The sequence below is a fragment of the Gymnogyps californianus genome, chromosome 4 (assembly GCF_018139145.2).
Source record: "Gymnogyps californianus isolate 813 chromosome 4, ASM1813914v2, whole genome shotgun sequence".
Taxonomy (NCBI): domain Eukaryota; kingdom Metazoa; phylum Chordata; class Aves; order Accipitriformes; family Cathartidae; genus Gymnogyps; species Gymnogyps californianus.
Genome location: NC_059474.1, coordinates 27,281,174 through 27,294,345, shown reverse-complemented (window position 1 = coordinate 27,294,345; position 13,172 = coordinate 27,281,174). Strand labels below are relative to the sequence as shown.

The 13,172-nt window shown below is 36.2% G+C and overlaps 1 protein-coding gene across 4 annotated transcripts in view; it reads right to left on the bottom strand.

Moving 5' to 3' along the window:
- Positions 1-13,172, bottom strand: part of SLC30A9 (solute carrier family 30 member 9) — a 40,722-nt gene that overhangs the window by 22,326 nt on the left and 5,224 nt on the right. For all 4 annotated transcript variants that reach the window (XR_007766478.1, XM_050896749.1, XM_050896747.1 and 1 more), the window contains exons 3-8: positions 11,813-11,875; positions 7,812-7,911; positions 6,315-6,407; positions 5,836-5,918; positions 4,371-4,429; positions 3,544-3,611 (exon numbers count right to left, since the gene is read on the bottom strand). Coding sequence is in view for 3 of the 4 variants with exons in the window: in XM_050896749.1 (XP_050752706.1) it covers positions 3,544-3,611; positions 4,371-4,429; positions 5,836-5,918; positions 6,315-6,407; positions 7,812-7,911; positions 11,813-11,875 (466 nt within the window). In the remaining variant the exon portion in view is untranslated. The remainder of the gene's footprint in view (positions 1-3,543; positions 3,612-4,370; positions 4,430-5,835; positions 5,919-6,314; positions 6,408-7,811; positions 7,912-11,812; positions 11,876-13,172) is intronic.

Sequence of the window (13,172 nt, the reverse complement as noted above, 5' to 3'; positions counted from 1 at the left end):
TCCTAATACTGGAGTGCAAGGTTCCCCACTTCAATCTCAGCTTGGGCAATTCCCAGTAGGATACAAATGTAAGACAAAAGACAGGAAGACAAGGCTGTCATTAGATTACGCTGTAAAAATTATCTATGGAACTTTTCCATTAAGATGTCCAGTGTGACTTGTCAAGTCTTTTTTAGATTACGAGCTCACTGGAGTAAGTATTGTGTTATGCCGTACAGAGAAAGGTAACTATCAGCACTAAAATCCAAGTCTACATTCTCACCTCAAACATTCATTATCAGAATCAGTAGGTTAATTGTTACGATCATATTGCAAAGAAAATCAGACTAGAGGTTTATAACATTCTCCTCTATCTTTTTTAATATATCTGAGTTTAGCTTATTGGCAATTTTTAAAAGTATTCAAATGAAATTAAGTATTATAAATAAGTATGCAACTACAAGATGTTGTTAATTTTTGAACAACCACATGCCAAGAAATAATATTTAAGTTAGAGGAAGCACAAGTCCAGCCCCTTGCCATACACCAAATTATATAGTTGATTAAATAACATTCATTGCCAAAGTCATCCTTAAAGAGTTTCTGCGAGAGTACATCCACTTCTTCAAGCAAGAAGTAGCACTGTTTTCTATACCTCCTTCCATCCAAGGACCTGAACACGCTCTACAATTTTTAGTTTAGTCTCATTTCCTCATGAGATGGTGAAGCATCACCATAATTTATAGGTGGGAAGTAAAGAAATGCATAAGTTAGTGGAAAACCCAAGAAGAAAGGAAGGCTGCTGTAACACTAAACCATAATTTAAACTCCCTGTGTTAATTACAAGTTCTTCCAACTCACAGCATAGTGCATCTTTAGCATAGAAAGAAAATGAAATAAATTACAGTGGGATTCATGAGCACAGTCTCTTGACTTTTGTATTGTTCTTCTCAATGTTGTATTAATGGAGTTGACAGCTTATCTGAAGGTACAATTCAGTTGTGGGGCCCCCACCTGTTCAGATGACACAACAGGCACTCAGCTGATATTTTATTTCACCCCTACAAATTCAAAATTTGTGGAGGGATTTGACATCCTAGAAATCTAAAAAGAAACCACACTAAGATTTTCAAATGTCAGGCCCAGCAAAATCAATCTGTTAATGATGTCCAGTAAGGGGAGGAAATGGGGGGGGGGGGGGGGGGGAAGTGTTGAAACAGATATACATCTTCCTTGCTACCAGAAGTCTTGTCAATTTTAGTGTAAAGTCTAAATTTAATTGGTAACTTTAAAACGTACTGATACACAAACAGAATCAGCCTTTCATTGACAAAAAAACAAACAAAAATACACAAAACTAGATCAAAATCCATTATTCAAATCAAGGTTCCTAACTTAACAATTTAAATGACAATTAAAACAAATTCAAATAAATCTATCCTGACTAAACTGTAAACTTGAAAAATTGAAGGGCATTAATACTTGCTTTTACATATTTACCATTCCAAATTTGTTTCAAAGATAACCACCTCAAAACCCCAAGATATATATCGGGAACAGGAATTACAGGGAATTGAGAAATATATATAGGCAATTGTACCATCATGTGATTGCCCACTTTTTATACTCTACCTTACAGCATAAGATAATGGTCTAGAAGGACCTGGTCTGATTTACACAACCATCCCTGTCTACCTACATAAAATATTTAGCTTTTGAAGAAAGTACAGTAAAAAAAAGTCAAAATTAAAAAAATCAAACTGAAAATATTCAGATCCATTATGAATCTATGGAAAAAAATCTTCTATTTAGGCTCTAGATTTGAGAACTAAATGCATTTCATCACATCTATTTCCAAAGAAGCAGTAACATTACTAACATCCTTGACCACTACTATTTTTTTTTTAAATTATATACTGTGCAAACTTTGTATTGTTTAAAAGGTAAAGTATTAGCATGACAATGAAATCACTTCAACAATGCCAGACCCTGAAGAATGTTTTGCTAATAATAGATCATTCCCTTTTTGATAAAAAACATTACCTTCCTGTATTTCTCTAACAGAGCTTCAAAGTTTTTCCTCACACATAGAATTCTATTAACAATATAGAGTGTGCCAGTGCAGCTGGTATACCCTCACACATGGACCTATAGACAAGAACTCTGCTTTTGATTGAACCACATTTCATCCTCACTGGGGAAGCCTGAAGTTTGTGAAAAGCCTACCAAATCATTCCAACTGGAGAAGTTAAGACTGATTGGCCTCTCTTGACCCAAAACCAGAAGCCATTAAAAATCATGCTGATGTCAAGAAGATCAGGGCCACAAACAAAGGAGCACTGATGGTGGCCTTGACTTAAATCTCTGAAAAGTCATCAGCTATTTGAGGGCCATGAGATCCTTTAACTTCTAAAAAAGCTCCACAAAAAGATGACTGAGCAATACCACAGCCTCTACAAACTTCTGCTGGCCTGGCTGCCAGGCATTCATCTATATAAGTACCTAATCATCCATAAGGTATTTATGAAGTGAAGCGAGTGCAATGTTTATAGCAATGCCCTATTTACAAAGCAGGAGGAAAGGTCTGTTTTCTCTAGATCATTGTAAGAAAGTGAAGGAGGATAGAACACCACCCCCCCTTCCCTACCCCCCCATTAGAAACATCCATACTAGCAGTTCTTATATGTTTTTAACTTAGAAAGCTCTGAATAGTTACTAGTAGAATACTCAATAAAGAAAGAGGGAGGTTTTCAGTCAAACGAGCTTTGTGGTTTTTCCCCCCAAGCAAAAAGCATACAGTTTTGTAGGAAAACTCAAAGAGTTATTTCCGCTCAAAATGATGTTTCCTGTGCCAAAGAAGCATTTTCCCTATGTTTCTATTTTGCTCCCTTATATCAATAGTGTCTTAGCAAATAAATACCTTTTATAAAATCAAATTTATTTTAAAAATTCACAGGTTTTATGGCAAGTAAATTTTAGTCATCATTTCCTGAGAGAAACTTAACACACTTCTGTATATTTCATGCCAGATAGTCTCTGTGTTCATTTGCTTTAAATCAGGATCATTAGTTTAGTTTTGTTTCATTCAAATTTGTAAGACATGTGAAAGGCAAAAACCTCCTAAAATATCCCCTTTTCAGTTAGAGAAGAAAAGAGTTGAGTAACAGCAGAAAGGGAAAAGAGAATTCCTTTCTGTTGGTTATATGGAAGATTGTTTAAAACATGAAAAGCTTCCTCTCAAGAAGGAGCAAGAAAAAAGGACAACTTTAAATGCCTGCCTCTCTATGTCCTTCAAAATTTTAGTTTTTACTTTAATGAACGGTTTAGTCTGATCAGCATCAAAAAATTTACTCTTCTCTGATCAGAGATATATTCTATCCCTGATTTCTATATATTGATGAATGTATTTACCTAAACTCTCTCCCATTAACAATGAATAAACAAATCTATTAACTTCAGTTAGAGACGCAGGTATCTTTGACACAGACTGTTCTCATTTCCAGGATAATAAAAATAAATTATTTTACACTTGCATAAACAAAACATTTATTTTTTTCAACTTACATGCAAATAGCTACCATTACCACCTTCCCTGGTCCCTTGAAAAACATAGCTGCTGCACTGGAGCGTGGCTACATAAAGAAATAAGAGGTTATTAAAATAAAATAACCAAATCTTAACCTCATGAAGGACCTACCATACAAATTATTAAATAAAAACTCTGCATTGCCCTGTATTGCAAAAGTGAAGCTACAGTCCTTGAAGCCTACTAATTTACTACTGAATGCTCACCCAAACTGCAGTTGGGTCTGACACATTTCTACACATGGATGGCTATAAAAAGGATAAACAACGAACAAAGCCTCCAGCAGGGGCCACTGCAACCATAAGGACAGGAGCCAGCTGTGCAGCAGAAAGGTTAAGAAACCATTCTACCATAGCAGAGCACCTGGATCTAGGGAATGGGTCTGCTTAAGCAAAGAGGAAGGGCCAGGAGGGCATACAGCAAAGTGTTCATGTTTTGGGGTTTTTTCCTTAAGAAACCCATTTCGTTTGTTTAAATTAACAATATATTTACCATATATGTTTATAGGCTATAGATGAAATCACAAATACAGCTGCAATTTTGTTAATAAGAAGGCAACTGACTAAAAAAAAACATTACTGGTGGATTACACTGCCACAGTAGGAACCCATTTAAACTGGCATCATAACATTTACCACTGCATTACAATCAGAGATAGATCTGGTATATTACAGTGCAAATAAATCTTCCAATACTGTTCAGTTAGTTAAGCTTATGCAATTGTTTCACAACTTTTTCATTCAAAAGGTGTCATAGTACATCTCGTGGCATTTTTCCAGCCAAAAAACTTTAAAGCATCTCTTACCTTAGTATTTCCAAAGAACTCCTTGTATTCCCTCAACAGCCTTTGGTTTCTAAATAGATCTGCAATACAAAATTGTTATCATGAAAGCGTACTAGTAACCAGTAGTTTCAGGAACTGAAGTCTATTTTTTTTAATGCAGCAGTCAAATTCTAGTAAGAGCTACATGGACTACCCTTCTTTGTGAAAAACTCCTTTCCTGGTATTGTTAATCAGAAACACATATTGTTATATACTCATGCAAAATGCCAAATACGATCTGTTATGATCCTATACATCGTTGCCATTTCTACCAACAAAGGATGATACAAAGAGGGAAAAAATCAAAATACACTGCACCAAATCCAGACATTCTACTGCCCTCCTCCCGCCCCTTAACCACAAAGGACAGGGGGAAGGATGTTTCAGAGCAAGTCTGTTAACATCAGTATTTTTCCATCCACTAATGATGTTCAGTAACTTCAAAATAAACATTGGTATACTATAGTATCTAGAAGTTGTAGTGCTGGATTCCCCCCCTACAAAGTTATACAAAATACATTGTACACAATAATTTAAATAGATTAAAACAGCCAGTGGAGTACAAGGACAGTCTGTAAAAAAAAAAAGGGAGTTACCACTTCAAGTACACAATGTTTCAGCATGCTATTATGACTGAGCAGTATTTTTTTAAATCTCATTTTTTGGATTATGTCCAAGAATTACTCTGCTGGTCACTAAAAATTTTGAAGCTACTGACTGCACTCTCAGTACAAACACTTACAGGTACCTTAACAAGTGCCTGCAGCTCTAGCCTTTTTACTAGGAGGGTGTTCCAGTGGTACAACTGTTTCAAAAAAAATCAAAAGACCTCTAATTTTAAGGTGCACAATTGGAATAAGTACCTTGAAACAATATTGCCTCTCACATTATTGTGATTTTAACTGACGAGACAGATCAAAATCCATTACAAACTACTGATTTGACTGTACCTGTTACTGATAATACCAGCAAGGATGACAACAATAATTTTAAGCAAAAAGATGATTTGGGGGTGTTTCCCCCCCCCTTCTGAAGCACAAAGATAAGCTGAATTCATTTCAGAGGAAAAATAAATGAGTAATGGTATGGTATCAAGATTTGGATTGGTTTTAAGAGTTTTCAAAATTCTCAATAAAAAAATCCAAAACCAATGAAGATGTTAATTATAATCTAAAAATTGAAAGCCCCCCAAAAACCAAAGTATGACTCTAGATCTCAACTGAATGTATATTCTTGCTATATCACATAGATGATAAATTTTAAGATAGTAACAGACTATATCTGCATAGATAGTAATGTGTTACTCTAACACTATGCTATAAAACCTCATCAGTAATTGCTAATTCCAAATTTGTATGTTCTCAATGAATAACACACCATCTAGTGGATTTCTAACAATCATACTTCGTTGTTTACATTTGAAGTTATTTGAAAACTCCATACTCACTTTCTCTGTACTTGATCTCTGCCTCTTTACGTCGTTTTCTTTCTCTAGCAAGAGCCTCTGGACTACCCCAAACTTCAAGAGACCTACACAGAGTAAAGGTAACTTAACAATGGTTCTATTTATACAACTTCTTTTCAGTTTGGCTACATTACAAATGCCTTTCCTAAAAGCAGAACATCACATCATTCTTTCTGATAAGAAGCCATGCAGACTACTTTACAGAATAAAAAGCTAGGCAAGAGGGGGCTGAGGACAAGCACTTAATCTTTGGACACATGAAACATACTCTCCAATTTTATATACACCATGTAATTATTACAATAATGAGGATATAAAATGTGTTCAGATAAAAAAATTGAAAATATTATTGCACTTTCACATTGTAAACCTGACTTTTAAAGGTTTTTTTTTCTCTCTCTCTCTCTCATATAATCCATTTTAAATGATCCAAACATTTTCCTTCATAAAAATGTTCTTACTTTGCCTCTACATCCGATCTCAGGTACACAGTGAAAGTCTCAGTGTCATCATGGGGGCTTCGTCGTTTAATTTTCCTCAGCTGGTCTAAATCACTAAAGAAAGTGGACAAACAGTTTAGTGCAAGAAAAAGTTCATATTATTCTAATTTTACTTTTATGTCTGGGTGATCTTCGACAATTTTGATATTATTAATTTGCATTACAAAAAAACTGAAGTTGTTGACTTGAGCCAAAGAAAAAAGATACATAACATGAAGCAAGCTATCTCCAGGATGCTATTGAAAACCACTGTTTTCCACACTCAAAAGTCCAAATCATGTCCTCACACTACGAAACACTATACATGGAAGACAAAGTAATAAAACACTGAATAATACAACATCCAATGAATGACCTGCATGTAACTGATAATGTGCACAAGTGCTACACAAGAGGGTTGATGGCTTAACATCTCTAAATGGAAATCAGAAGTCACGTGACATGAAAAGTTAAGAAATTTAACCTCAAAACCTACACACCCAGCACAAGCTGCAAAAGGTTGGAGATAACAAAACTACTTGGGGGAACAGATAAATTTCCTGTGCTGAGCTACACATTAGGGCATCTGCAGTGAGAAGCATCAGGGATTTTTTTTTTTTTTTTTAAATACAACAAACCGTTTCATTTTTAGCCCAACCAATTATCTAGTCCCTTTTTCTTTTTTTTTTTCTTTTTTTTTTTTTTCTTTTTCCCTTTTGGTCAATCCAGGAAAACTTTAGCTAGTTATTTCTCTACACAGCAAGCCAGTTATGATAAAAATATGGCAGAGGACTAAGCATAATTTGTCACTGGATTTTCAGCAAAGACCAAGTCTGGTGACATACTTTATGTAAAAACTGGGGAGGAACAGTGACAACATAAAAAGTTATGAACAAAGCTGCTAAGCCTTTAGATTTAATATGGGCCACACACATAATATGCATGTAATCTGACAGACACCCCAACTATAGTGATACTCAGTAAGACCTGCTGGCAGGTATGGCACATAGTAAAAGGCAGTAAATAGGAATCAAGGAACAATAGTTAGGTTGCAATGAACCAGATTATATTTTATGCCAAATTACAGACCTCACGTAACATGTAGTTTCCACTGATCTTTTAGAGATGTTCACATGAAACCATCATGACCCCAAAATGCTGAAACAAGAGTTATTTGCCATTCCCCCCCATAACTAGCTGCTCTAGAGGTGGACTCCCCCCAACTAGATTTACGGTCATATAGGTACAATAAATTACTTTAAGAAGCAACTACGGAAACATGCAAACTAAGTGCAAGTTCCTAATTCACTGTAACACTAAGTAAACAAGAACTAACTTCAGCCACTTATGATTACGTATACCACAAAAGCATTTAGAAAAAGTTGCTGTGCAAAATCACTCTACAATCACAATTACTTTTGAAGCACATACGAACAAACAAATATTCACAATCTAAATTTCAACTCAAACCCATCATACCTGGATTTAAGACAAAACTCATTTATTGCTCTGACTCCAGTGATGAAGTTATTCTGCGTGTATTTTGGTCCATAATCTCTTTTTTTAAGGACTGCTTTCACTTAAAAACAGAAATAGATAAGCAAGTCAAGTCACTCACGGACACTACAGCAGAAACTTCAAAAGCTAATTCAATCTAGTGTCATATCGTGATACCTCTAAGTGGAGATCTGAAAAACAATGCTTGTCAGTGAGATCGAAAACTTACAGTGAAGAGAAAGGAATGTTCTTCATTGTGGAAATGAGTAAGAAGAGAATGATTTACCTCCAGAAATGCTACTTGCTAAGTTGTCATTCAGGGCTCTCAAACATCCCACACACTTAACTGCCACTGTCAGCTACTTCTCCAACTTTGACATCAGAGATGGTGTTTGGCTACTAAGATAGCATTCAAATATGGCAACTTGGAAACCCTCGCTCTAGCAACTGAAATGGCAACATAGAGCTCCATTTCTTTTTTTCCAATACTTAATCATTCCACCTTCTAGAGATAAGATTTTTGCCTTTGCAGACCATAGAGAGAACTGAGACAGACTGTATATGTTGTTTTTCTCAACTATTACTTTCAAAATTAGCACACTTAATATTGGGCATTTATAACAATTAAAAATATATACTCTTTATGATGTTTTGTATGTCTAGAAGATGTACTCTTATCACATCAGATTTTCATGCACAAGGAAAAGAATACCACATGTATTGAGAAAAAGGATAAATGGAATTTTAAATTTATGCCATTATATCCTGCTTGTCTATACGTACATAACTTCATCTTATTTTCAAATGTAAGTCACTATACACTCACTTCCATTAAAAACGTTACGCTTATTGGAAGAAAAGTTACAACTGCTGAAGGATGTAATGTTAAAGAACACAACTGAAAACAAAAAGCTTAAATTCTGCAGGCGAGAAGACTTACAAACACACATGAACTTCCTGCGTATCACAGGATTGATATGATTTCTATAGTTAGTTCAGAACTTCTCCTTAAGTCACAGGATACTTACAGAAAGATACTGCATTTAAAGACTTTAAGAAAAAATTTCCCAGAGTTCTACATTGTCTTATTTATGAGTTTTGCAAGCTTAAAGGCAAAATATATTGCTTGACACTCAACAATGCACTAACACTACAGATATCAATATTTACCATAATAATCTGACTTCTGTCATCCAGTTTCAGCTTAAACAATTTAAGTACTTGAGTAATCACATTCATCCCACAATGCTCCTGAGCAAAGGTGACAAAAAAATTAGAGGTTTCCTAAAAACAGTCTATTATTTACTAAGGTTAGAACAGGATGAACATTTTTAAACAAGAAGAATGCTTCCCATCTTTTCTTATTTAAAACAGATATATATCCAAAGTGTATTAACCTTAGTAAAAAATAACTTGTGGATTTATCACTTACTAATCCATCTTTCAGAAACACAGGTAAATTTCACTAAAAGAGAATACTATAACCAATTGTACATTGCAGAATATCTCAACAATCCTACCCCTAGTTCAAATAACTGTATAAAATTGGCAATAAATGTGAAGAAAACAAAAATCAATTTGGTATTTCCAAGAGAAGGATGAAGTCAAACAAAAGATGATGTAAATAAAACACTTTAAATAGCACAAATTTTTAAGATTAGTGATCCTTTAAAAATGTTATTGTCTTAGTAATACTTGGATCAGTAAGTTTTTAAGTCACAGCAGTATCTGAAGACTAGAATTCCACTTTCTAGACGCTATCAACTTCTTTAATATTAATACTCTTGCTTGCACTTCTATAATCTACAGAGGCAAAACTCGCTTCTCACTGAAACATATATCTATTTTTACAATTATTTCACAGTCTATCTAATTTCTCCTACCTTGTATGTTGCTCCTGCATGCATACACGAAGTGACAACAGACCCAAAGAAATTGACATAAAGGATGTACACAAAAGTGTACAGAAAATATACATAGACACTGATCTCACCTTATTACTAACAAGTATTATGATTTGATGTTTCTTTAAGTTTGGGGAAAGACAGGAAAGAATTTTGATACAGTTTATAGCCTGCTGAGTCACTTTCACTCCAGAGACTTTTTTTTTTTTTTTTGGATGCAGTTTAAAGAGAAATGGCAATTTCTGTTTTGATAAAGTTCTTTTCATACATAGAAGGCTAGGACTGATCAAAAGCACAGGAGTTTTTAATAGCATAATTCTCACAATAACATAATAGAAACTATCGGAGTGAAGATGGAGTGAAATCAAGTCATGATAAATTAAAAACATGAAAGAAAGTTATGCTCTTATATTATCCACTTACTTTTTAAACAATGTAACTAAAGACAAAAGCATGTATTTACTTGTATTGAGTTTGTGTGGCAACATTTTGGTAGTGGGGGGGCTAGAGGGGTGGCTTCTGTGAGAAGCTGCTAGAAGTTTCCCCTGTGTCCGACAGAGCCAATGCCAGCTGGCTCCAAGACCCGCCGCTGGCCAAGGCCGAGCCCATCAGCGATGGTGGCAGCGCCTCTGGGATAATATCTAAGGTGAAAAAAAAAAACCTGTGCAACTGCAGCCGGAGAGAGGAGTGAGAAGATGTGAGAGGTACAACTCCGCAGACACCAAGGTCAGTGAAGAAGGAGGGGGAGGAGGTGCTCCAAGATTTGGAGCAGAGATTGCCCTGCAGCCCGTGGGGAAGACCATGGTGAGGCAGGCTGTCCCCCTGCAGCCCATGGAGGACCCCACGCCAGAGCAGGTGGATGCCCGAAGGAGGCTGTGACCCCGTGGGAAGCCCACACTGAAGCAGGCTCCTGGCAGGACCTGTGGCCCCGTGGAGAGAGAGGAGCCCACGCTGGAGCAGGTTTGCTGGCAGGACTTGTGACCCCACAGGGGACCCACGCTGGAGCAGTCTGTTCCTGAAGAACTGCACCCCATGGAAGGGACCCACGCTGGAGCAGTTCGTGAAGAACTGCAGCCCGTGGGAAGGACTCACGTTGGAGAAGTTCGTGGAGGACTGTCTCCTGTGGGAGGGACCCCACGCTGGAACAGGGGAAGAGTGTGAGGAGTCCTCGCCCTGAGGAGGAAGGAGCGGCAGAAACAACGTGGGATGAACTGACCGAAACCCTCATTCCCCACCGCCCTGCACCACTCAGCGGGGGGGAGGAGGTAGAGAAAAATTGGGAGTAAAGTTGAGCCAGGAAGAAGGGGGGATGGGGGGAAGGTGTTTTTAAGATTTGGGTTTTATTTCTTATTACCCTACTCTGATTTGATTGGTAATAAATTAAACTAATTTTCCCCGAGTCTATTTTGCCCGTGACAGCAATTGCTGAGTGATCTCCCTGTCCTTATCTCAACCCACGAGCCTTTCGCTATATTTTTTCTCTCCCCTGTTTAGTTGAGGAGGGGGAGTGATAGAGCGACTTTGGTGGGCACCCGGCGTCCAGCCAGGGTCAGCCCACCACATTACTACAGGCACAAATGGGAACATTACAGGACTCAGATTAGGCAGTTCATGCGGTTAAAATATATTTAGAAGCAACACTGATTAGATTAACTCAGCAATAAGAAGGAACAGAGGAAGACGTAGAACAAGGAACAGGGGAAGATCAAGTATTCAGCTTAGCCACATTAAGTCTGAGATGGTGAATGGACATGCTTAAAAACATGCAAGGAGGACAGACTGTGATAACAGATGAGAAAACAAATTAGTCTTTTCCTGACAAACTCATCAGCTTCAATGAAACAATTAAAAACAGACACAGAAGAATGAGTAATTAGAAGGAATACTGCTATATTTGATTTTTCAGGAGTCATTTTCAAACAACTGAGTACCAAACAAAGCTGACACACAAGTGTGTTTTAAAATGTTATTCACATAACTTGTTACACAATTGAAGAGGAACCACAGTTTCCTTACACATCTCTCTTTTGACTACTAGCAGACAGCAGTAATGTTTCAATACAGGAAGTATTTCTTTACCTTTTACTTGGATTGGCTCTTTAAGGAAAGACTGCTTTTGACCTGCATTGGTCGTATCTTGTCCTGTAAAATAAAAATAAATCTCACTGAAAATATGGAAGTACCTACTTTTCTTTTTAGTAAAGAGTTTGGTTGACATAACAAAATAAGAATATATCGTAATATTGCTTTCCAACCTGACAATTACAAAACATTTTTGCTAGATTTCCAACATTTAAAACTGCCAAAATCAAAGACAGAAATAGTAAAAAGATAAGTAACAAAAGACGACATTTAATATAGCATTGATCAATAAACTCCTAGCAGCTTGCAGAAGAGCACCAACTTGCAACATACTTCAGAAAGTATCCTGAATTTTTAAAAAATATTTTAACAGTGTACTTATAGTTTGGGGCAAGTTTTGTGCAACATTTTAGATTAGTAAATATAATGAATTCTATATCGTTTATGGCTGCTGATCACCCGAGTCTCATAGAGCTTTCAAGCTGTAATTCAATTTCAAGGGACTGAAGCTTTTTCACTCACAAAAAGCTCTCTCCTTAAAATACAGCATATTTATACTAAAATCCACAGCTCTTGTATCACAAGCTGGAGTTAGAATGAAAATAAAGTATTTTAGTTGGTTTTGAAATTTGAGGATATGATTCAATAAAAAGCCAATAAAATATAATTTACAGTGCTGTTAAGTGAATCTTAATATTTGGAAAATAATAAATTCCAGTAATTTCAGTGAGATTTCTACTCAGAAATCAGAAGTACTACTTGAAAATACAAACAAATATTGCATCCTTATCTCCTACATCTCGACACAGCTTTCAGAACAAAAACCTTATAACACGTCGAACCAACATACCCACTCTTCTGTGCCCTAACACTAACATTGGAGGTTTGCCACACATCCACACTCATTAACAAAATTAAAACTGACCTTATTGAAAGTGATACATAAAAAAAAAAATTGAAGATTTTTCAAGCAGGTTTGTGTTAATGAGATACTCCTAGCTTAACATGCTACTCGAATTACTCAAAGGTCAGACATTCTTGAAGCTTGGACTACATAACTATCTTTCCATCAGGCAATTAGTTATTGCCCTAACAGCAACAGAGGACTAAGGCTAATAACAATCCAAGTATACCTTCTTGGAAAAATAACACTTACAAATTTATGAAACTGACCTTATTACACAACAAATATGGCTGGACCATAAACAACTAGCGTTTCTAAAAAAGTCATCCCTTTCAGTTACTGTTTGACTTTAAAACAAAAGCAAAAAACCCTTTGCTGTTCCTTTCCTTTCTTTTCTTACCTGGTTTAAAACACCAGGCAGCCGATCTACCAATATTCATGATAAAAAACGTC